General features: G+C 37.6%; 1 protein-coding gene across 1 annotated transcript in view; it reads right to left on the bottom strand.

The window, feature by feature from the left end:
• Positions 1-554: 554 nt before the first annotated feature.
• DTL (denticleless E3 ubiquitin protein ligase homolog) overlaps positions 555-26,463 on the bottom strand; it is a 42,336-nt gene continuing 16,427 nt past the window's right edge. The window contains exons 11-16 of the mRNA XM_032393134.1: positions 24,881-24,993; positions 18,526-18,615; positions 15,487-15,622; positions 4,943-5,775; positions 2,485-2,595; positions 555-2,381 (exon numbers count right to left, since the gene is read on the bottom strand). Of these exons, the coding sequence (XP_032249025.1) occupies positions 2,497-2,595; positions 4,943-5,775; positions 15,487-15,622; positions 18,526-18,615; positions 24,881-24,993 (1,271 nt within the window). The 3' untranslated portion in view covers positions 555-2,381; positions 2,485-2,496. The remainder of the gene's footprint in view (positions 2,382-2,484; positions 2,596-4,942; positions 5,776-15,486; positions 15,623-18,525; positions 18,616-24,880; positions 24,994-26,463) is intronic.

The following is a 26,463-nucleotide window of genomic DNA, read 5'->3' as shown; positions in this document are numbered from 1 at the left end:
ATTTAAAAAGTGATTCCTATACAGGATGTTCCAAAAGTCTTAGTGAAGTTTTAAGGTATTAGGGCTGGGGATGGGGTGGTGAGCTGAACTCGCCCTCTGCCAGTCCAACAGGGGTAGCTACAGATGGTCTTGATTTATCATCAGTTAAATGTGCAGCCCAGATTAAAGGAAACATTTTATAGGACTAATTAGTCAACCCTCACAAAAGTAAATTAAGGGCCTGTGTTGAAACAGCCAAAGGAAACTCTAATACAGCACTGTAGCAATAATGCTTGGAGTGTATTCAAATGGAAAAGCTTGGGCTGGAAATACTTGTTTAGAAAAAGAAGTACATCACTCCACCCTACTTCATCAAGTAATCCAAGCCATCTTACACACTCAAGGTCTGACCAAGCAAGACGTATTTTATTAAAACCTCTTTCAGCTTGAACTAGATCGTATCCTTGGGAATAAACAAATTTTATTCAATGAAGAAGTAGAAGGGATTCTTGATTACTACTAGAGCTCTTTTGTGTAGACTGCTTCTAGGTTAATGCAAAAAGCTCAGAAAAGGATATCAGATAAGGTAAAAGGCTTTATTATTCAGGATCAGCTCAAAGTCTGACACTGACAGAAGCAGGAATAATTATTATCTCATTACATTTGACCTTTGGTACCCATTTGAAGTACTAGTTTTCCAAGTGGGATGTGTTACAGCCAGGAGACTCTCAGCACAGTTTCTGTCAGCCACATTTACCCCAATTTTACTCGGTAGAGCTGTTAGGAGATGTTCAAGGATACAAAGAATATAATCATCTACTTTAGTTATCCTACCCCCCACCCCCACTGGCTTTCAAAGCAAGAGATAGGTAGCATTATTAGCAGATATGGTCATAAATAACACCTTTCCATAACCTAACATTAAAAAATCAAACACTAATTATAAGTAGAGTTTCTAAATATTCAGTTAATGCTATGGAGTGCTTTGTTTCAAAGACAGCAATTCTGAGGCTTCTCTTTATTTATTTTTCTCCTTGCATAAAACCACGGAGAATCCATGTTTAATTCACATGTGTAGTTCTTGTTGGTACAAGCTTAACTTACAGGAATCAAAGGAATTAAAATTTGTCATTAAGAACAGATTTTTAAATTTTGACAAAAATATGAATAAGATCTACATATTTCTTAGGGATATGGATAAAATGAATCAAGTGTCATGATTGTTAGGGGATCCCCTTCCAAGGACACAGTACATAGAAGGTACATGGAGCTTGTGTCTCTGAGGTTATAAAGGGGAAAAACAGAAAACAACAGTTCAAGATGATTGATACGTAATTGCTGATTAAAGGGAAGATGTTCAAAATATTTTGCACATTATTAACTTAGAATCAATCTAAACACCTTCTATATTAAATATTTAGAGAAATTTCCATGACTTTTCAGCTCAGGGCTATACTAGAGGGTTACTGTTTTTTATGTATATGAAGAGAATCCAAAAATTCAAGTTAAAGCCAAAAATTGTTTTTTAGGTTCTGGATTTTCAGTTCAGAGCTATGTTCTTTTAATAAAAGTACCAGTAAGAAATCATTACTTTTTCTTAAATTGATGACATATTTTTAAAAAGTTGCAGCTCCTAGAGAACTGAATTCAAGTTGAATTCAAACCCCAACTTTAATGTATGACTATTGATTTTATAAATATCTTTGTCTAGTAAATGGCAAAAATTGTAACCTCTTATAGAACACGATGTTGGATTGGTACCATAGTAAATTGCTTAGTAAAAATAGAAGGACCTTAAGTCTCATACGGGAGACATATTTGGGGGAAAAAAGATAAGTAAAGGTTTCTAGTGTTGTTCTCCTAGTTTCTCCAAAGAGCTGACATTTATCACTGCTCTTAAAAAAAAGATGATTTTAACTTAAGAGACTGTATTTTAACACTGAACACTGAATCAAGATAAATGCACTTATCTGAACATCACATTTTTACATATACTAAAAAAACAAAAAAACTCCCAAAAGTGTAGTGAAAAGATTATATAAATTTTAAATGAAATTATATTTGTTTGAGGCAGCACAGATCCAGAGGTCTCCAGCAGAAGACTTCTTCAGCAACCAGCCTTCACAGACAGGCCTCCTGCCGTGACCAGCAGATATTTTCCACTGTGCACCCGCAGTCTCAGACTAATAAGAGACAAGTCTTGCTTTCTGCCTCTATGAGCTGGGATGTCATTATTGTAGAGAAGAGGCATAATTTAAAAAGTGAAGACTACTCATTCAAAAAGTTACAGAGTGATAAACTTACTTTATGGAATTAAACACAGCATTCATCCCAAGGAAGCTGCATATAAGCTATGGTAGTAGAACCAGAGTAGGTAAACTTCAGAGTTGAAAGGATTTTCTCTGAAAATGAAAAAAACGGTAGCTTTCTTAAAGATTAGAGTTATAGAATCACTCTGTTGTATTTTTTGTCTTGTTTTAATGGGCCAAAGTTCAGTTAACTCACTCAGATTAGAATCTATAATTCTGTTGATTGTTCGGGACTGCAGTAGTCGTCTTGGGATTTTCTATGGAAGTATGTACAGATTTTCCTCATGGAGCTGGGAGTAATAGTGACCTAGAAAAAGAAAGTTTATATTTCAGAGATTTTCTAAGATAAAGTTCAGCTGTTAACTTCAGCAAGTTAGCACTAAAGGGTATTTTAAATTGCAATGCCTAGAAATTTGATTATTTAGTCAGTCAGCTTTCAGTCCCAAATATTTTGATGGCAATGTGTCTTCTGGCTGATTTGTACTGAATTTAATAAAAATTGAATAGACAGTATGCAAGGATGGAAGGGATAGATTTTTCATGTGAACAGAAAATATTTACCAGTTAAACCTCCTAGTAGGAACGAAAGGTTAAAATAACCCTTCTTCTTGAAACAAATTAGTAAATCACCCTCCCAAATTTACAAATGGGATAGCGATTCAAATGGCAGCCGCTACCCTCTTCTGAAGGAATTTACATCATCATGCACATAAAGCAGAAAATTCTTTTAAAGAAACTTTAGCTTCAAAGACTGAAATTATAAAACCAGAAATATATGGGACCAGCACACTATTTTTAAAAGCCTTTAAAATTCACACATTAGTGAAAACAATTTTTCATTGAAATTATTTTTCTGCTAACACACAGCTGAGACCAGTTCCTCTGGGGGGGCAAAAAATTTTGGTTAGGGGCAAAAAACAGATACAGTGATAATTTTGAGAAGAAAGGAAAGATTCCTATATTATAGCCGATTTTTTTTTTTTTTCATTTTCTGTAGCAAGGTCTTGGTTGGAGCTTGTGTTTGAAATAATCTTTAAAATATTTCTAGTTTATTTTCCCTCTAATTATGGGATAGGCTTCATGACAGTAGGAGGGGGATATGAACACTTATTAAACTAGAACTGGCCTGAGGTTATCCAGTTTTAGATTCCTTTTAGATTCTTGGGAGTGGATTTTAATCATTCTACCACCTTCTCCTTAACACAGAGCAAGAGCTACTATGAAGCACAGCAGAACCTTCCTTAACCCATCCCACCTTAACTTGCAAACTGATTACCTGAAGCTTTTTAGTTCTGACTGGTGCCCATACTCACCCAACGCTCACAGCTACTTCCTCTGCCATTAGTAATGAGTCACTTGCTTTCCCAAGTTCACAAACCTATTTTCTGCCAGCAGTACGTGTTTTTGAAATTATTTAACTTAAATTTATGCTAGTCAATGAAATGAGTCCTAAAAAGGTAAGTGAAACTAAGCTGAATGTTTTAAAAGTATAGATAATAGGTGAATTGCCAAAAATATTGGTGTGAGCAAGATGACTGTAAAAAAGATTGGAGAAAATCATAAAAATCTGGAAGGATTCTTCATTTAAATTGCTTTGTAAGTATCTAAGTTTCACTGTATTTTAAATAATCAAACTGTAATTACAAACTGGAAATCTATTTATGGATGTTGGCAACTTGCCCACGAATGTCAGCTTTATCCATAAAAAGGGGAGGGAATCTATAAAAAGTGGTGGCCAGGGGCTTGGGGCGGGGGTGGAGAAAATGAAAAGGTGGGGGTGGGGTGGGGAGGGAATAATACCAAAGAAGAGGGAAGATATCTTTGAATTGATATACTAGAGGATGATGAAGGCTTTGAGGAACCAAGCAAGAGGGCTGAGGGCGGGCGCCTGGGTGGCTCAGTTGGTTAAGCAACTGCCTTCGGCTCAGGTCATGATCCTGGAGTCCCGGGATCGAGTCCCGCATTGGGCTCCCTGCTCGGCAGGGAGTCTGCTTCTCCCTCTGACCCTCCTCCCTCTCATTCTCTCTCAAATAAATAAATAAAATCTTTAAAAAAAAAAAAAAAAGAGGGCTGAGGGCTATGGACCTAGACAAGAGGTTTTTTTTTTTTTTTAATTAATTAATTTATTTGAAAGACAGGGAGAGAGAGTGAGAGCGCCCACCCTCCGGGCGAGTGGGGAGGGAGGGTAGGGGCAGAGGGAGAGAAGTAGACTCCCTGCTCAGCTGGGAGCCAGGAGGGCTGGATCTCACTACCCTGGGATCAAGACGTGAGCCGCAATCAAGAGTCAGAAGCTTAATGGACTGAGCCACTCAGGCACCCCTGGACCTTGACAGAAGGCATTTAATGGGAATAAATAGGGTTGCTAGATAATAAAATACAGCAACACCCAGTTACATTTGAATTTCAAACAAATAACTTTTTGGTATAAGGAATTTTTAGTATAAATATGTCCCATGCAATATTTGTCCTGAATTTTTATGTGCTAAATTTGGCAACCCTAGGTATAAATAGATTTACTTTAAAAAAAAAAAAAAAAGAAAGCATCCTGACTCCTGAGAAGGGATTTGTGTCTGACCTCTTCAAGTTAGGGAATGTATCCTCTCACTGGCCCCATTTGAGTTAGGAAATGCATCTTCCCACCACTGCCAACTTACCGGGCCTGGAGAAGTCTTTCCGCTCTGTCTCCTGGAACTGGGGGTCTGGGAGGATGGACTTCGCGGAGATGAATTCTCAGCCTTCCGTTTGGCTGCCATGGCCAATAACCAGTTTTTATTCTCTGGGGAGCTATTCTCTTTGCCTACCACCTCAGACCCTTCTCCACAAGATCCCAAAGGAAGAGGTAGTGTTCCACAGCTTTCTGAAGCATAAGGACTGGCAGGAGAAGGAGGCTCTGAGATACTCATACTAGCTCCTTCAATCTTGCTTGGTTTGGTAGGACCTAGAGAGTCCTTACCAAGGTCTTCCTGGTTACCAGCAAGGCAGCACAGATCCAAATGAAGCTTTTCAACTGGGTCATCAAGCTCAGTCACACAGTTGCAACTCTTCACACACTTCTGTTTTACACTCTCCAGACAACTTGAGTCTAGCCTCCTCTTAACTCGATTTCTAGACTCTGAGCAAGCCACTGCTTGGGATGATTTCAGACTCACAGGAATGAGGGCTTTTCTTGGAGATGTGATCTTGGTCTCAGAAGCAGGTGGAGTGATAGGTGGTGATGAGGATGGTGTTCGGGTCATCCAGTTTCTAATGGACATCTTGAAAGATGAGGGTGGCTTGGGAGAGCCAGAGGAGACAGAGCCTCTTCTGCTGATGGGAGACCGGGCTTTGGCAGGAGGGGTTTTAATAGAGAATGTGGGAGTATTTGAAGGAAGAGGGAGGTCTCCTGCACAGCTTGGAGCACAAGCTGCTGATGATGGGGAGGAAATGGATGGACTGCTCTTTACTCTGGGTGCTTTGGCAGGAGTACTCTGGCTACTTGTCACTGTCACTGAAAAAAAAAAAAAAAAGAGGGTCACAAAAATCAGAAGTGAAAGTCAGAGAAAATTCCTGAATTCTCATCAAGGAAAATTATAGCTAACTTACTCATATAGAAATGGGTTTCCCAGTGAGTAGGTTACATAGATCATTGGATTCTTAACACACCCTTGCAACATATTCCTTCCCCTTTCCTAACTGCCAGCCTCCCAACCACTGTTGTAAAACGTATACTTTTAAATCTAGAAAATACAGAAAAATTTAAAAAAATTCAAAGTATTCAGGTAAACCACTTTTAGCATTTTTTCTATACTTGTGCATGTAATATATACATTATACACTTCAAATTTTTTCTATACAAAAACAAGACCATAATGTATATACTATTTAGTAACCTGCTTCTTAGCATATCATGACTATTTCTCACATTAATATAGATTTATATTATCATTTTTAATAGCTACCAAGTATTCTAAGGTAACAGTTAGACATCAGGTTGTTAATGATATTTTGTTTTCATAAGTAAAGTTGCCATTAGGATTCCCATATATACTTTTCAGCAATGCTAGGGCCGAGAGGCACTGCACATGGCTCCCAAACAGAAGTGTACTGGTCTAAAATTTGGCACATTCATTTACTATTGACTTGAACACAACCCTTTACCTCCTCTACTTCAGTTTCCATATCTGTTAAATGGAGAGCTTTTAATCTCCACAAGAAATAACCCCCTCAATTACTTGTTAAGGTTATCAGGCCTCACTTGGTTTTCCACCTTAATTTACAAATGGCTACTTTCTACAAGCCAAAGAATGCCAAAGAACATTTTAGAAACTAAATGCTTGCTTGCTCTTAGTAAAACAAAGCAAACAGTGGACAGAACTCTTCTCTATGTGTCCTGTCTCTTGTTTACAAGCAATGCAAGTACTTTAGGCAAATTCTTATAAACTTTATGCTTCTTCCCCCTTGGGCCCCACCACAGACAACTCCGTATTTTCTTACGTTCCTTCTGAGCTTTGGAGATTTCTGAAACAGTGTTCCTATCTCCAATAACAAGGAAAGGCCATCAGTTTATTTTCTAAGTCACAAACTCTTTGAATTATCACTCTGATATTTAATTCAGTTTAATTACTGAATTGCATTCATATGCAAGTGAATTTAAGATGAGCTGACATAAAAATACAATCTCTCTTTTAACTAGAATACAGATTTACAAGGATTAATTTCAGGCATTTAGTTACCCTTTATGTTCTACCCTGTGCTTTTTACTAATCAAGCAATTTTGCCTTGCAACAGAGAAATTCTACACACTGACTTTTGCCTAAACTTTTCCCATCAACCATATGTTTAGAAATGGCCAAAGTGATACTGCTCCTTCTATGCATCATTACTGGAAAACCCCATTTTTGTTGTAACACGCTATACAAGGGAAATTAGTGACAGGGACCTGTCCCTGAAGCATCTGGTCATAGTTCTCATACTCATGTTCTAGAGCTTGATTTGTTATTATTTCAGGAGGACAGAAACTTTTCATTTGTTTCACTCCTCAGTGCAGGTCAACAGTCACTACATAGCCCCTGTAGTCTTTAGTTCCATTAAAGTGGGCTGAAGGGTATGGTTAAGGCAGAACAGAAAGCCCTAAAATAGTATGGGTCTTACAACATGCAGATTCTAAGACAGGATTAGGGGAGAAGGAAAAGCTGGGCCAGGGGCAGCTGGGCTTGGGCCACACAGATATCTAAGTTTCTGAAGTGTTTACTAAAGGTCAGCAGGGGATCTGATGTGGTGGAAAGCTAGGGCATTTCTCTTCTTTTAGGATGTTAAAATGAAAGAAGGAGTGGACCATGTTCAAAGAGAAGATTTTATTAACTTGGAAGGCTAACAAAACTCTAGGCCAAATTTAAATCTTTTTTTTAAAAATAGTAATTAGATTATTAAGATAATAAAAGTTCATGGTAAAAAAAAAGAACCAAACAGTTAAAGAGGGGAATAAGGTGAAAAGTAAAAAGTCCTCTTTTTAATCTTCTCGTTTTACTCATGTTCTTGTGCAACCCACAATTTTCTATATGTCTGTTAGTACACACAAGGCATATCATACTTTAAAAACCCAACAATGGATTATTACACACATACACCACATACTCCCTCACATACATTCTGCAATTTGCTCTTTTCTCTTAAAAATGTTATCTTTTTCTCTATATCTCTACAAGTACGTTAGATGTACTGCATTCTTTTTAACAGCTATACAGTATGTCATTATATCGATCCATCGATTTAATATGACATGCCCATTTAGCACATCATCTACTGAATTTCCACTGACCCTAAGCACTGCATGAGATCTGATGACACGGTAGCATAGACTGCTTTATTATCCTAAAAGCTTCCTGAAAGTCAGTTCCTTTGAGGAATTATAGAGAGCTTACTAATAATTGGTCACTTTGCAGCTCCTTTCTGTATAAGGGTTTGCCATCTGGCCTCACCCCACCTTTTCAGTCATATCATGTACTCTGCTACTTTAGGATCCTGTTACAGGAGACTGCTCATTGCTTCCTGAACAAGCTGCACACTGTCACATCTCTGTCTTTGTTCATGTGGCTTTCTTGCCAAGTCTGTCCCTTCTTGGCCAGGCAAAAATTCTCATGTTTCAGGCTCTGATGACATCATTAACTTCATTGTTACACAATTCACAAACTTCTTTTCAGTGTGAAGAATTCACAAACTTCTTTCCTCCTCTCCCAGAGTAAGTAGGTTCTTTTGTTTATATAGCTAGGAACTATGTTAATAATGTACCACAGCTTTTGTAGCTGCCTCCTGGACTAGACTGTGAGCACCTAGGGGGCAGGTGATGATGATTTACTCATTTTTAAGTCTAGTGCCCCTATAGCAACCCAGCAAGGAATTATTAAACAATTTTTGTTAAATGTCATTACTGCTGAGAGAGGACGGTGAGGTTCCAGGCATCAAAAAACAGACTCTAAGTATTCTGCTGACTGGTGAGAGTATAGCAAGCACATGAGATAGAACAGGTAAGGTTTCTTTCCTTTAAGATAAGGACAATCATTGTCCTTTGTCATTCAATAATGCCTAAACCAGATGTTCTCAAGCCTGGCTACATAAAAGAATTACTTGGAGCTTTATAAACATACAGGTACTTGGTCCCCACCCCAGACCTACTGAACAATCTCTGGGGATACACAAACTTTTAAAAAGCTCCACCACTGGTTATGATGCACAGCTGGGGTTAAGAACCATTCACCTCGACAGTGCTGAGATTGCTGGCGGAAACAGTGAAACACCAGGAAGTGACAGAGCAGGTGCTGGCTGGGAAAAGTAGGGCAGAGGGAAAAGGGGCCGTGCCTTGGATTTAAAGCCTCTGGCTGGGGTGTTAAAAGGGCCAGAAGAGAAGATACGAAGCCCAGGATAGCAGTGAAGCTTGGGGTGACAATTAGAAGTTGGGAAAGCAGAGGACCGTAATTTTCAAAATGGAAGTGTGATTAGCAGCAGCCAATCTGTTGCTGGAAGCTGGGCTACAGGGTTGAATAGCCAATGTGCCAGCCCTTGGCATTCACTGGGGTTGCTGCTCTGTAGTGCTCTTCAGAGGAACTCTAGCAGCATCCAGAAATGGAGAAATCTAGGTATAACTCTTGGTCAGGTTTTTTTCTCTTTTTTTAAAAAATATTTTATTTACTTATTAGAGAGAGAGAAAGCACAAGCAGGGGGAGTGGTACAGGGAGAGGGAGAAGCAGGCTCCCTGCTGAGGAGAGAGCCCGATGCAGGACTGGAGCCCAGCACCCTGGGATCATGACCTAAGCCGAAGGCAGACAACCAACTGAGCCACCCAGGTGCCCCTCTTGGTCAGGTCTTAACTCAAATTTTGCTTTCCTGTGTTGAGTTCTAAAGGAGGCAGTACTGCAGAGGGCTTGCAAGCATGTGCTCCAAACCCAGGCTGCAAGTGTTTAAGCTCTGGTTCTACTACAACTTCAAGGCTGTGTGATCTGAGGCAAGTCTAACTTCCTTGAGCTTCAGTTTTGGTTGTTTGGGGAACTAAATAAGATAATCCATGTGGGTCCCTAGAATGATTGTGCTAATACTCAATAATGGCTAAATGTTGTTGTTGTTATTATTTTGGTCCAAACTTAGCCAACATATGTAACCTTTTTTGTGACTTGGCTTCCAAAATTAAGAATAATTAATGACACACTAAAAATACTTAGTTAAGCAACTCACTTTTCATTAATACTCTTAAAATGGTTACTGCAATTAACACAGAAATGCCACCTCTGGGAATCTATTTTAATGGGATGGAGGAACCCTTAATTCAGAAAAAAATTTTCACAAAATATTGGAAACAAAATGTCCAACTATGATAGAATAGCTAGATAAACTACGGAACATTTACTCAGTGGACTATTTTAAATATTTTGCTAAAAAGATAACAAAAAGTGCTTAGGACATCATGTTCAGTGAAAACATCCCCAAGAAATCCAAATGTATTTACAGTATAAACATGATTCTGTTGATAAGACTCTCTTTGTGGAGGGGCGCCTGGGTGGCTCAGTCGGTTAAGCGGCTGCCTTCGGCTCAGGTCATGATCCCAGGGTCCTGGGATCGAGCCCCGCATCGGGCTCCCTGCTCGGCGGGAAGCCTGCTTCTCCCTCTCCCACTCCCCCTACTTGTGTTCCCTCTCTCCTGTCTCTCTCTCTCTCTGTCAGATAAATAAATAAAATCTTTAAAAAAAAAAAAAAAAAAAAGACTCTTTGTGGAAAAGGAGGAAAATCTCAAAAAAGTTAAAATGTTAATTAAAATTGTGAGTGGTGGAAACACTGAAGGCTTTTTCCTCATATGATGCTTCGCTTTTTCGTTTTCCAAAATTAGGGAGAGATAAGTAAATATAAAGACAAGGCAGCAAATAGACATCCATGTTCATGGATCACAAGACTTAACACATCATTAAGATGGCAATATTCCCCAAACTGAGCTATAGATTTGATGCAATCCATATCAAAATCCTAGGGGACTATTTTGCAGAAATTGAAAAGCTGGTTCTAAAATTTGTATAGAAATATAAGAGGACAAGAATAGTCATAATAACTTTGAAAAAGAAGAAAATTGGGGGACTCAGACTTTCCGACTTCCAAACCTGCTACAAAGCTACAATAATCAAGACAATGTGGTATCAGCATAAGGATAGACATATACACCAATGGAACAGAAATGAGAATCTAAAAATAAACCCTTACATTTATGGTCAATTAAGTTTTGGCAAGGGTGTGAAAACAATTTAATGGAGTAAAGAATAGTCTCTTTTAAAAATGATACCGAGAGGGGTGCCTGGGTGGCTCAGTTGTTAAGCATCTTACTTCGGCTCAGGTCATGATCCCAGGGTCCTGGGATCGAGTCCCACATCGGGCTCCCTGCTCAGCGGGAAGCCTGCTTCTCCCTCTCCCACTCCCCCTGCTTTGTGTTCCTGCTCTCGCTATCTCTCTCTGTCAAATAAATAAAATCTTTAAAAAAATAAAAAATAAAAAATAAAAATGATACCGAGAAAGCTGGATATCCACGTATAAGAGTGAATTCGGATCCTTACCTCACATCATACACAAAAATAAACACACAACGGACCAGATAGCTTAAAACTAAAAAACTCCCAGAATAAAACATAGGAGTAAATCTTTGTGACCTTGAGTTAAGCAATGGTTTCATTAGATACAACACCAAAAGCACAAATGACAAAGGAAAAAACAGATAAACTGGATTTCAACAAAATTAGAAAATTTTGTATCAAACAACACCATTAAGCAAGTAAAAAGACAACCTATAGAATAAGAGAAGATATTTTCAAATCATTGTATGACAAGGGGCTTATATCCAGAGTATATAAAGAACACTTATAACTCAACATTACTCCAAAGAAAATATACAAATGGCAAATAAGCACATGAAAAAATGCTTTACATCGTTAGCCATTAGGGAAATTCAAATTTAAACCACAATGGGATACCCCTTCACATTCACTAGAAGGGCTATATTAAGAAGAGAAACAATAAGTGCTAATAAGGATACAGAGAAATTGGAACCCTCATTTTGGATGCTGAAGAAATTCTAGAATTAGATTGTGTTGATGACTGCCTAACTCTGACCATCCTAAAGACCCTGCACTGTATACTTTAAATGGGTGGGCTTGTGATATGTGACTATACCTTGACAAGGCTCTAAAAAAAAAGCCTCAAGAGGAAAAAAAGTAGAGGAAATAAAAAGTATGTAACTCCTTTCTGAATAGAAAAAAATAATAATACTCTTGATCAAACCAAAATTATGATCCTGTATTGGGAAGATAGGGGAATGCGGAGCATGCAGAGGTTTGGTAGTGGTGGAGACACAGAGAGCTAAATCCTCATCTCACATAGTAAGAAGTCAACAGATGATGTTGAAAACTGCAACAAAATAAAACAAAACCCTAAAGAAACAGAAATGCACAAATATTATTTAGAGATACAGACACACAAATCAAAGAATCAGCTAAAGGATTTGACAGTGGCTATACCCCTGAAAAAGGGGAACCGTGGGGCAGGGTGTCTGGGGACTGCTTTTTATCTTATTCACTGCTGTAGAACTAGTGGACTTGTTAAACTATGATACTAATAAAAAAATTTTTTTTAAAGAGAGGAAAAACCAAAAACCAAAAATGAAGGCATCAAAGGTTTTACTGAAGTAGATTTAGAACAAAAGATCCTCTGGAGTCCAGTTCTGCTTATAACAACTTGTAAGAGACTAAATAAATAAGTCACTAGAAAAATGAGCATATATTTGGTCTCACCTTCAACTCCCCATTACCTTAGGCCTTGATGGCTAATGTAAAATGAATCTTTAAGCTTGAATTTCAAGCTTACTACTATATATCTGTTGATAACATCAGAATCCCCTCTGGCTGGCTCAGTGCTTGGAAGACTTTTGCTCTTGGTGCATTGTCTCACTCTTCAACACTGTCTCTGTCAATTCATGGTTATTACAAAATCCACATACATGATCTTTCCAATACCTTGCTTGCTCTGTCTCTTGGCCTCCTTCTACACAGCTTTGTCCTTTCACTCACTCAAGCCCCTTATTCCTTGACCTTATTACTACCAACCTGCAAATCCTCCATTTTCTCAATTTCAATCACCACCTGTTTTCCAGCTCACTTTTGTGAGCAATTCCAAATTTCAATTCCAAAAACCCTTCATTCTCAGGGGATCTCAATTCATTCATCTTCCTACTTCGATACTGTCCCCCCAGTGCCACTATATCCTCACTTCTCTCCTCACCCAGTTTCAATCCTGTAGTCAGTCATTACAGTCATCCTCTCATATCTACCCTCAACTTCCTTGGCCCCCCCTCACTTCACACTTGTGGATTTAAACCACATCCCTGGTTAAATGCAACTCCCCACCTACAGTGTACCTGTACCTGGGCAGCAGACACACAACCATGCTGACTGCTCACTTTTAATTCATGGCTACTAGCCTCAAGTTGACCCACAGCCCAACAACCGTATTTCCCCAGTCCATTTACTCTTCTTTTCTCTGCATGACTCATGTCACACTTTCTTCTCTCTCCTCAGATCTCAACCACCTCCTCCCGTATCCTTATTTTCACTTGATGATCTTGATTCCTATCTCAGCTAAGAAAAGAGAAGCTATCAACTTCCACAGGTTCTGACCATCCCATCTATCCACCTACCTTCACTGTGCTTATATATTCTACCTTTTCTCTAATTACTATGGATGAACTTTCCACACCCCTGGCAAAGGCCTACCCTTTTACTTGTAAATTTGATATCACCCCCTCACACTTGAGAACATTGCTCCAGCAAATTTCCCTGCATCAAGTTTCCCCCTCTCCATAGGATCCTTCCAGTCACATACAAAATGCTATATTCCTATTAATACAAAACAAAAACAAATTTCAACACTGCTTTTTCCTTCAGCTACCACTTCATTTCTCTCCCTTTCTTTCTAGCAAAAACTCCTTGAAGGAACCCTCTATACTTATAGTCTCCGAGTTCTCTTCTCTGATCCTCCTTAACACTCTGCCAACTGCTCTCATTAAAGTCACCAAATAATCCCCATATTGCCAAATCCAAAGGCCAATTTTTACATGGAATGCTAAAAACATTTGAACAAATTCATCCCCCTCTCCATTTATTTACTTGGCTTCCAGGATACAATACTCTCCTAATTTTTCTCTATCTCTGGTTGTGTCTGTTCCTTCACCCCTCCAATCTCTAAACACATTGGGGTGTTCCAAGGGTCAGAACCTAGACCTATCCTCTTTTCTTAACTATAGCTTCTTTCACCTATATGATGAATCCCAAATTTACAGCTCTAGCCTTGAACTGCAGAATTAAACATCTAACCCCCTCTCTGACCTCTTCATTTGAATGTCTAATAATTATATCAAACAACATATCCAAATGGAACTTTGGCTATTCCCTCCCAAACCTGTTTCTTCTGCAATGATTCCTATCTAGATTAATAGCAATTCCATTCTTCTAGCTTCTCAAGTCCTAAACTCTGAAGTGATCCTTGATAACTCTCCCTTACATCCCATATCTGATTCCACGCTATATTTACAATATATCCAGAACTTGAAGACTTTTACCATCTTTTGCTACCCCTCTGTCCAAGTCACCATCATTGCTTCCTGGATTATTTCAAAGGACTTCACAATTAGCTTCCAGCTTTTACACTGATCCTTTTATAATTTGTTTTCAACACAGGGGTAAAAATGGTCAAGCTAGGAAAAGTCAGATCATGATACTCCTCTATTTAAAACCCTGCAATAGCTTTTTATTTGTCAGAATAAAAGCCCAAATCATATAAGAACCTCATTTTCCATTACTATTCCCCTCCCTCTCCTTAGCTTGCTCCAGTTAGAGGGGCTATACCCACATTAGCCTCCTTGAGGAACAAAAAATGTCAGGCCTACTCCTGCTTCAGGGCTTCTGTGCTTGCTGTTTTATCTGCCTGGAATGTTCTTCAAAATATGCACATGGCTCACTATTTCACTTCCCTTACTCAAATGTCATCTAAACATTGAGGCTTCCCTGGGCACCTAATTTTCCAGTGTTCCTTTTTTTCTGAAGTATTTATTATTACCTGACATAGTACATATTTTACTTTATTTATTTATTTTTAAAGATTTTATTTATTTATTTAACAGAGACAGAGATAGCGAGAGCAGGAACACAAGCAGGGGGAGTGGGAGAGGGAAAAACAGGCTCCCCGCCGGGCAGGGTGCCTGATGTGGGACTCGATCCCAGAACCCTGGGATCATGACCTGAGCCGAAGGCAGACGTTTAACGACTGAGTCACCCAGGTGCCCCATATTTTACTTTAACTTGTTTCTTTGCCTCTCATACTAATCTGTAAACTTCATTTACATCTTTGGGATTTTTGATTCTTTTGTTCATTGCTAAAACTCCAGCAACTCAGAGCAATGCCTAGCACATCGTAGGTGTTCGATACTTTGAAAGTAAATCCACCACTGTATTCCAGTGCCTCGTGTGGATGATAAACCTAGTAGTGCTCAGAAAATATTTATTGAAAAGAATGAATGTCAAAACGATGGTGCTTTCCTTTAAAAATATACCAAACAAGATCAAATTTAGCTTATCACTTTGTATTGTAGAATGAAACCAATCAAACCATAAACAACGTAGAAAAATGCACGGGATCCTTACCTAGGTCAGCTCTCGCTTCTTTTTTCTTCTGAGAAGCCCAACCCACTATGGAGAGTTTATCTCCTCCTGATTTCTCCTCTAAGCCTCTATTCAAGCGCCAGATTTTCAGTGTATTGTCATCAGAGCAGGTAGCAATCTAATGAGAATCAGGAAAGGAGTTAAGAAGTTTCAGTCAAAGATTTACAACAAAATAAAAAGTAGATCTTAAGGACTCATGACTAGAGAATTATTCCATCCAATATACCAGGATGTAGAAAATGATCATATACTTCATCCCTTGCTTTCAGGAATCACTCCAAATTTCCAAAGGACTCTTGTTTCTTTCTAATTCTGATGGTATGTCTTTTGTTACCAGTCATGTCTTACCTGACCTAAAGCCCTACTATAAAATCAGGTTCATTTCATTTTACTCTCAAAAACCTGGGCAAGGGGTGGGAGGATGGGTTAGCCTGGTGATGGGTATTGAGGAGGGCACGTTCTGCATGGAGCACTGGGTGTTATGCACAAACAATGAATCATGGAACACTATATCTAAAACTAATGATGTAATGTATGGGGATTAACATAATAAAAAAAAAAAAAAAAAAAAACCTGGGCAAGTCATCATCTTTATCACCTTCTATATAACTATGAAATAAATAATTACGACACCTTTTTTATTTCCTCTCTTAAATGACAAACCAGTGTACGCCACCAACATTCAATTTCTACCACTTTCTTCTGAATTCTACATGTTCTGGCTTACTGCTGAAAGAATGGGATCATTTCCAAGATCAGGCCTAGTCGGTGACTCTAGTAGGCTGTGACAAATAGAATGAAACCATTCCTTTGAGATTCTTTTTCAGATAGGTAAAGGAGTAATCTGGGAAAACAACAAGTTCACTAGGCTGAAAGAAGTTAAAAATAACCTTTGCCCCTTTAAAAATATCTGACCATTCCCGATCTTGGTCCCAAGCCTTTTATGGCAGAGAAAGTCCAGCTTGAAGAGCTTGTGGCAAATGGCCACTGGTACCAGAGCTGTTCCCCAGCATTTGTTTATATAATTTCTCTATTTCAGTCACTGAAGAGACAGAAAAAAAAGAACACACGTTCTTCTTAAATCTTGGCCCCCAAGAGACTGGCAGCTTTTTCCTTTCCTTACTGGGAGGCCAAAAGAAGACACACATATTTAACTGCTCTACAAGAAATGCCTGGAATCCCCAGTTACTCTATGGTCTATTAACAAGAATTATTTCCAGAGCACCTACTGTGAGTCTGACAATTTACATATTTTATGTTGTTTAATTCTCACAATGTAAAAAGCCTTGAACTCAAATAACCTCATCTACAAAATAAGAATAAAGTTATTTGCCCAAGGTCACCACAATTAAGTGGCAGAGCTAGAACTGAAATCTAAATTTTTCCAATTCCAAAGGCTAGATTTTAAAACCATATTTTACCTTCTTAACTCTAGGCTGGGAACAAAGTTATTAAAACAAACAAACAAACAAACAAAAACTTTTAAAGTAGTGGTCATTAGATTAGTATAGGTAAACAGCCCTATCATTACCTATGAGTCTTTTCTGTGCATATAGTTAAGGGCAATATATGATAGTTGAAAAAAGAGAACACAAATAACTGAGTAATTAAAAAACTCTCTTAGTTCTCCAAAGATACATAACTCCATGTTAAAAGTAGATATTTCACTGGAAGTTACATGGAATCTCAGAAGAAAAATGTCATTAGGATTTAATTATTGGTGATTAAAGCAATGAGTTAAAAAAAAAAAGAGTCTATCATAAGGCTGACCACAGAAATGGTTATACAGATATAGCAATAAAAAGAAATCCACAGCAGTACTGGAAAGCTAGCAGGGATGCCATGAGTAGTAGACCAGACCATAAGAAGTTTCTGGAAGATAAAAAACAGATGGGAACAAAACCTCAAAATGTCATAAATGAAAGGGGAGATATCCACAGAAGTGATATTTCTTGTAAGCCCCAAATAACCCAAAGACTAGAGGCAGTAGGGACTGGGAGAATTAGTGGAACTTGGGCCACTATTGTATGAAATCCCTACATACTCACAAAGTTTATGTTTCTGGCCTTTTTACATTTCAGGTATTTTGTTTATCTTTAAGTATTATTGTAAAAAAAATTTTTTTAAGTGAGAAATGTCTAAAACATTTTGGAGCCACTTACATAGTGTAGCCATAGATAACCTAACACATTACGACTTCACAGTAAGCACGGTTTAGGCATGTGAAAACTAAATTGGACTGTGAAGGACAGTCAAGATGTTACATTTAATATACCACATTGATAATATGTAGAAAGTTAATAAAAACTAGTTTTCCCACCTTAGATTTTCTTTTTACCTTAGATTTTCAGATGAAATTTAATTACATTAAAAACTTAATTCTATGTTTAGGAAAGAAATTACTCTAGGGAATCAAGAAATCCATTCTTATCTTGCCATTTGCAATGATGTGGATGGAACTAGAGGGTATTATGCTAAATGAAATAAGTCAGTCAGAGAAAGACAATTATCATATGATCTTACTTATACATGGAATTTAGGAAACAAAACAGAGGATCATAGGGGAAGAGAGGAAAAAATAAAACAAGATGAAATCAGAGAGGGAGACAAACCGCAAGGGACTCTTAATCACAGGAAACAAACTGAGGGTTGCTGGAGGGGAAGGGATGGGCGATGGGATAACTGGGTGATGGATATTAAGGAGGGCATGTGATATAATGAGCACTGGGTATTATATAAGACTGATGAGTCATTGATCTCTACCTCTGAAACCAATAATATATGTTAATTAACTGAGTTTAAATTAAAAAAAAAAAATCTATTTTTATTCCTTAGTGTAAGTTTCTCTATTGGTAGAGAAAAGTAGAATATGTATGGTTAATGCTGACATAGATCCTGGATGGCCTCTAGATCTTTCAATCTCTAAGCATAAAAGTCTGTGTAACTCTCAAACTAACCTTGGGAAAATCTACAAATCTGTGATCTACTTTTTAAACCAATGACAGAGATTTATTTACAAACCTTTGTGAAGTCTGATGGACACCAGCACACAGATGTGACTTCTTGAGAGTGACCCTGGAGCACAGTAGGAGGATGCCAGGGTGTGGAGACCTATCACACCATCAAAAAAGAAAAAACAAGTCAGCAGAGCAGTATTAAGTCTTCCAGATAGAGCCTTTGAACCTCTCCATATCTGTGTCTTACAGAGCTTCAGGGTTGTTACCAAAGATCTCTCTAGGTCTGCCTAGTTATAGCTCAGAAAAGAGTCCCAATGGGCAATAAAAGTATTTCTGTCATTGATCTGAGAAAACAGAATGAAAATAGCCAAAATAAGTAAAATAATATGAACTTAAATACCAGGACAGGTCTTATTTCAATTCAAGACTATCTAGCTATATATATTTTGACTAAAATTCAAGAATGACATTGTTCCTCACCTCTTAGCTGGTAAACTTTCTATAAGGATAGGGTTCAGCTGCTAGGTAGTATGAACTTCAAGTGGAGTCCTGTTTTTACATAGTCTAGACATTTTCAGATCTTCTCTAATCGGCTACTTCCAGGAACACTACATTAAATAAATGCTGAAGGCATCTCAGACATAGTACCAGTTCTCCTCTGACAAGAGGACAGTCTTTCATCCAAAAGACTCACTGATTTTTACCAGAGTCCCTAAAATTATACCCCTTCATTTTGAAGGAATATAAACTATATACTTTTACATGGCACTTCCACATGGCACTTTTTTTTTGGGAAAAAAAAAAATCCCCTAAAATTTCATTTTGGTAAATTTGCTTAAAGAAATCTTGAATTTTCAGTTAAGTACTGCCATATCTTAATGAATCAAGAAGGGTCATATTGTGCAGTACTATACACGTGACAAAGGATCAGATTTCCCCCCTCACTGGATGCTACTTGTGATATGCATTTGACAGTTGACTCATTCAAGAGTTGTCAATCCCTTTCAGAGGCCACGGGAATTAATCAGCACAATATGGCATATAAACTCACATAACTATTATTAGCATGTGTTTGGAAAAAAAAATTATTCTCTTTTCATTTTCCTGAGGCTATGAATCATTGCTCATCTGTATGAAGAAAGTGGAGGCGACTCTGGAAAGAGTATTTGCAGAGAATGACTAAGAAAACTTAATAGATTCCTTCAATTGTAGTGAAGAGAGTCAACACACTGATTCATAAGGTCCCAACTCAATTATTACTACTCCTCTCTTGGGTTAAATGGCACATGTAATGATTCAAAAAGCAAAAGAAGAGAAAGAGTAGAGTCTAATTCGCCTTGCCGGGTTAATTAGAGTTTAACAGAAAAAGCTTTTTCCTGAGTATTATCTAAAAGGATCTCACTCTGCCTCCTACAATGGCACAGAGAACAATAACTCATTCCCTCACAAGGTAGCATATTTTAGGAAAGACTTTCAAGATAGTCTCTAACTATCTCAGGAGCCACAGAAATTTTCCTTCCTCCTGCATTTGGGATGGCCCCAGCCCATTAAATTTCTCTTCACCCAAGGCCCAAGCAGGCCAGGTAGGAGCAAATTAAAAAGGAGAGAAAATCCTAATGTCCTCTTGACTGACCCTCCCTGGTAGGAACACATTATTCTACTGCACTGGTTTACTCTGCTTGTGGCCTCTAGCTTGTCATTTCAAGATACTGCCTCTTCTTCAATTTTCTAGGCATTACAGTACCTAAGGGAACCTAAACATGTACACAAAGGATTAAAATAAATCTCAAGAAAACCAAACATCCGCCAATAGAATATATGCACATTTTTTGCATTTATCTATAGGATCTAAAAGAAAAAACAAAAGATCCCTCGGACAAACTTTTTACAAACTGGTAATAAGGTAGGAATAATAATGACAATAAAAGTCAGCATTTGTTGAGGCAGGCACTTCGTATAGCATTAAAGTAGGGGGAAGATTCCTCAAAAAGTTAAACACAGAATTAATTACTATATGACCCAGCAATTTTTTTTAAAGATCTATTCATCCATTTGAGAGAGAGAATGAGACAGCACGTGCGCACGCGAGTGGGGGTGGGGGGAAGGGGGAGATGGAGAGAGAGAATCTCAAGCAGACTCCTTACCCAGCTAGGAGACCAATGTGGGGCTCAGTTCCACGACCTGGAGATCATGACCTGAGCCGAAATCAAGAGTTGAACGCTCAACCCCGACTAGCCAACCAGGCGCCCCAGGACGCAACAATTCTATTCTTAGGTATACACACAGAAAAACTGAAAATATATGTTCAAACAGAAACTTGTACATGAATGTTCATAGTAGCTTTATTTATAAAGCCAAAAAGTGGAATAATTCACATGTCCACCAACTAATAAATGGATACATAAAATGTGGTCTATCCATACAATGGATATTCAGCCATAAAAAGGAATGAAGTACTAATACGTGCAACAACAAACAAATCTGGAAAACATTATGCTCAGTGAAACAAGCCAGACATAAAAAATCATATTGTATGATTCCATTTATAGGATATGTCCAGAATAGGCAAATCCACAGACAGAACATAGGTTAGTGGTTGCCAGGGGCTGAGGGCAGAGGAGAATGAAGAGTGACTCTTCAAGGGTACAGTGTTTCTTTTTGGAGTAATGAGAATGTCTGGGAATGAGACAGTGGCGATGGCTACTCAAAATCAACTGTACATTTAAAAAATGACTAAAATGATGAATTTTATATTATGTGAATTCTATCTCAATAAAAAAAAAGGGTGGAGAGGAGGGCATGTTGTGGGCTGAAAGGAGTACTAATATCCATCAAGTTTGTATGAATGGTACTTACAGGAGCTTTCACAGTTTAGGACTACCCTACATGGTATAGTATACTTGTTGACTACTTCAAAGAAGATGAATTTCCCCTAGTGAAACTCAACTTGTTTTTAAGTCCTTCATTTTTACTCAAATAAGTTTTTATTGTCACTTTGTTATGATAAAACATTACCGTAATTACAGGATTTCATTTTTTAAAAACCTCCCTCTACTTTTAAGTAATTAGAGGACACTATTAAGTCCAAGAGACATTTACAACTATGCATTCTGGAGATGGTCAAAACACAGAAAACTGTCCTTTCTTACATATTCTAGTTGTTATATAGACTTTAATTCAAGACATGAAGAATCCCCAAGTTAAAACTCCTAGAACTATGAAGGTTACCACTAGAAATAACTGGCTCTAAGCTACACATCTAATAAAACATTCTGTATCCTTAAACATGCAAAAAAGACCAGCACCTTTCCTCAAAAAAATCTCCTTACTCTGCCCAGTCAGAAACCAAATCTCATCTTTATTTCTGCCATGAGATCATCTACACTTCCTAAAGTGTCAGGCTCAATGTTTCGCCAGTCAGCGGTAGAATGACTGTGCCAAATGAGTTTATTTATAACCACTTCAATACTATTTAGTGGCTATAACAGAAACGAACCAGGGAAGGGAGGGGAGAGGAAGGGGTGGGACAAAGGGTAAGAAATTAAAAAGAAAAAAATATATTAACTTTTTATTTTTAAGTCTTGGTCCTTAGTATCAGAGAGTCTAACTATATTACACCTCCCTTTTGCTGAGCAGTGGTAAAGATTAAAAGGCCATTCTCTTCTGTCTTAAGATCTGCAACTCTTTTCTTTCACTCTGTTTTCTTGTGCCCATGGGCTTTTTAACATAGGAAAAATCCCAACACTTGAGAGAATTCTGACCTTTTGGAAACATAGCAGAGCGACAAGATAAACTAACAGCATGATACTCAGCTTGCATGGAATGGTTTTTAAACTACACCCCCACCCTTTTTTTTTAATCATGGAAAAGAGAAACTGAGCCACCTCACTAGGCAAATTCAATTTTAGGAGCAGTAAGCTTGCCAGGATCTCAAATATCAGAGCCTGCACACTGAGTTATGTGTGGACAGGCAGGAGAACATCATGTCTGAACCACATCATTCAGCACTGACATGTGACCCAGCCTAGGAATTTAGAAAGGGTCACCCATGTATGTGATAGCCCCTGACTGGATATCTGAAAATGGGTTACTAACAACAGCCAAGTTTCTTTACTGCATGTCTTTAGAGAGAGAAACTATACCTCAACCCTCATTCCCTGAAACAAACAAACAAAAAGCCTTTGTACTAGAGAAGATAGCTAGAGAGGAACTTTCAGAATCAACAATAAAACTGTCCATATCCACATGCAAACACATATATGTAGAAGATATAATCATATGCATAATTATGTATACATAATTAAAAAACTGATTTTAAATGATTTTTTAAAAACGATCAGTGCAGGGCGCCTGGGTGGCTCAGCTGGTTAAGCGACTGCCTTCGGCTCAGGTCATGATCCTGGAGTCCCTGGATCGAGTCCCGCATCGGGCTCCCTGCTCGGCAGGGAGTCTGCTTCTCCCTCTGACCCTAACCCCTCTCATGTGCTCTCTCTCATTCTCTCTCTCTCAAATAAATAAATAAAATCTTTAAAAAAATAAAAAAAAATAAGAAGTAAAAATGATCAGTGCAGAAGTATTTCTGGCATAATCTTTTATTATGTTTTTCATGTAATTTTTTTTTTAAAGAATTAAAAAACTTAAAAAGATACAGACTTTGGTAGGAATAAAATCTTCCTGCTAAGTTGGGAGCCATAATAAAAAAAGGAATGAAGATAAAACAGTGAGAGAAGGAGAAAGGAAAAACAAAAAGTAAAATAAGAAGCATTAAGACCAAATTTAAAACTCAAAATTTTAAGTATAAGAAGAAAGCATCAGTGTTAGTAACATATCGTTAAAGTTTAAAACTCAAGTCAGAAAATTTTATAGACAAGAAACTAGGTACAAACTCTTATGGATGAGAGTCTCAGGTATATATTTTATAAGCAAATTTTCATTTTAAAATACAATACATGAAAGAAATGTGCTTGTAGAAAGAGGAAAGTACAACACAAAAAAGCATCTTGGATAGAACAACATCTCCACCATGTGACCATCTAGGATATAATCACTAAACACCCTTAAGTTTGTGTTGTATTTTTGCACCTCTAGGTATACAGAGAAGTCATTTTTAGTATGTCCTCCAGGACAAGATGAAATTAAGCAGAATTATGCTTCATACTTGACAGGTTCTACCCCATCCTAAGCCAACATTAAAGATACGACTTCCTAGAGGTTGGCAGGACTAATAATGATATAATTTCCTCTTGAGAAGGGATTTGATAACATTGAACCTATGAATCTATCAAGTTTTAGACATTATGACTCTAAAATCCAAAATGTGGGGCACCTGGGTGGCTTGGTTGGTTAGGCATCCAACTCTCGATTTCAGCTCAAGTCATGATCCTGGGGTTGTGGGATTGGACCCCATGTGGGGCACTGCATTGAGTGCAGAGCCTGCTTGTCCCTCTCCCTCTGGCTCCTTCCCCTGCTCACTTGCTCTCTCTCTCTCTTAAATAAATTAATTAAAAAAAATAACAATAAAAAATAAAAATCCAAAATGTGTTAACTCTGATCATTCAATTCACCAATGCCAAGGACATTTATGATATTACACGGCAATCTAGAAGATAATTAATTTCTAGCCCTTGGAAAACAATGCCATGATGCTCTTATGTCTCTGAACTCCCGGACATTTCTATAATTAATTAGTCCCACAAGAGCTATTTTTCAGTAGTCAGCAAGTGCTACTCGTGTGATATTTCAGTTTTCTCCACTGAACCTTATATGGACAAATTTAAATTTCTTAGCTTACAGTAGTCACTTTAGGTATCACTGTTATTCAAAAAGTAAGAAAAAAGAGAAAATAAATAAACTTGTGAACAGAAATGAAATCTGTAAAATAAATTAAGTAATGCTATTAAATATATACAAAACTGATAAAGTAGCCACATCTATTCTAGTAACCTTAAGACTGGCCACAGAGAGTAAAGAACACAATTACCATACAAATATCTTTTAGCGTTTTGTGCAAGGCTCTATGGTTGATTTGGGCATAGGATCCTGGGAATTAAAATACCGTATTTTGAATGAAGAGTTTGAAAACACAGAGCAGAAAGGCAATCCAACATATTTTTCCAGGAAGCAGGACAAGGTAGTTAAGGTTCTCTCTAGTCTTCTGAATTCTGAATTTCCTGATAATCCGTGAAACTGCTGGAGTACATGGATTATCAATTTCTGAGAATCTCTGGCCATGAAAGTATGATATATTCTGACAATCAGAGTAAGTTTTGGCTGTGTTAAGAAGCAAGAAGCAACTTTTACTGAACATCTAATGTAGAAAAAGTTAATAGTATGTGTTTACATTAAGCTTACTCATCTGAGAAGAAATATTTGTAAGAATACTTTAGTCTTACATTTGTGAGGGAAGTTTGATAACTTACCTTCCAGATGTAGGCAGCTTCATCACTTGAGCCACTAACTAAAAACTGGTCATCTGGACTAAGACTTGATTTAACATAAAAGGTAGAGTTTTGATGTCCATTGAAGATAGCCACTGCCAGAGGGGAAAAAAAACCCAACAAATTACTTGGTTCTTGTTATTTCTAGCGTTCACATAAACGCAGACAAGTATACATGTTCCAATAAGTTTTATTAGTGTATTAACTATTGAATATTGAAACAGATAGTCAAGCTATATTCACTAAATTAAAGGGAACTGGACATTGGCAGAAAAGTAAAGGAAGACTCAGAAAGTGGTTTTATATTAGACCCAATCTCATGATCTAAGCCCAGATACTTGGTATGGAGCTGGCTATGGAACAGAAAGTGATGGAAAACATTCTTAAGAAGAATACAACCAGTGTCCACTCTTTTAGTAAAATGCCTTTATTAGACCCTCTTTCCCCACACTAGGATAGGGCTTTCCCTATTATAATATATTGGTCCTTCTTCCTCTTAGACTTCAAATCTTGAGGGTAAATTTCATATTTTATTCTTTACTCACTATACCTCACAGTGCTTTGAACAGAGATCTTCAAACATCTGTTGCATTAGTAGGTAAGAATCAGTGGAAAGAGTTAAGATTTGTGGATAGCTCAGTTGGGATGTGGGTATCAATCAATCAATTTATTTATTTATTGTGGGAATCTTTTTAATCCAAAACTTTAAGCAGGCTGAAAAGAAGTAGCTAGTGGGGTAAGCTATATGTCTGTAGGTAAGGTACTCCAACTAGGTTAGGGTTAGCCTTCAGTTTTAGACTTCTTACTATCTGTGGTAAAAGGGCAAGTAATCCAATCTAGCACAATGTACTTGATGGGTTCTTCTATCCTAAGAAGACCAAAACCTGAGGCCTCTGGTATCAGAACACTAATAGGAAATACAAGAAAAAAATCTTAGTTACTGGAAAATTTAAGGATACATTTAAGCAGGAAAAAAAGTTCACTCCAATCTTTTAACAGAAAGGAAGTAAGAATTATCAAGGGACTTAGTAGCTTTCCTTTAGTGCTCACAGAAATCTCTTCCTTTTGCCAGAACAAAACTGGAAAAAGACTTTGCATTTCTAGCTTTTCAAGAAAAAGCCTACATATCAAATACTCTCCACATCAACACTTCCACTGTGGACATTAAGCAGAATATGAATCAATTCAGATATGCATTTTCTTTTTATCTACTGTGATAGGTAAATCCCCACAAAATAAACAGGGTCCGTTGCTCTGAATACAACTCTAAAACTATAATTGTTTATCTTAACTCTACGAACGGAAAAATACAGACCAAATTTCCCACTAGACCTGTAAGTATTTATTGCCCTCTGCTGGTCTCATCAAGTATACTGTAAATGCTTCAAACTATTGAAAAAATCCTAAAACCTGTATTGGCATTGATTAGCTCAACTTAATCTTTCTTTGATAATATGGGCTCCGAAAATGCTTCAATGAAGTGCTTCAGAGTCATCCTTATGAACATCACTTAGTATAATAAAACACTGTAAATTAAAAGTACAGGAGATGAAGTATTAAGCCCA

Source organism: Phoca vitulina, unplaced genomic scaffold, assembly GCF_004348235.1.
Source record: "Phoca vitulina isolate PV1807 unplaced genomic scaffold, GSC_HSeal_1.0 scaffold71, whole genome shotgun sequence".
In the NCBI taxonomy this organism is placed as follows: domain Eukaryota; kingdom Metazoa; phylum Chordata; class Mammalia; order Carnivora; family Phocidae; genus Phoca; species Phoca vitulina.
The sequence above is the reverse complement of the archived record's forward strand: the minus strand, read 5'-3'. Positions and strand labels throughout refer to the sequence as shown.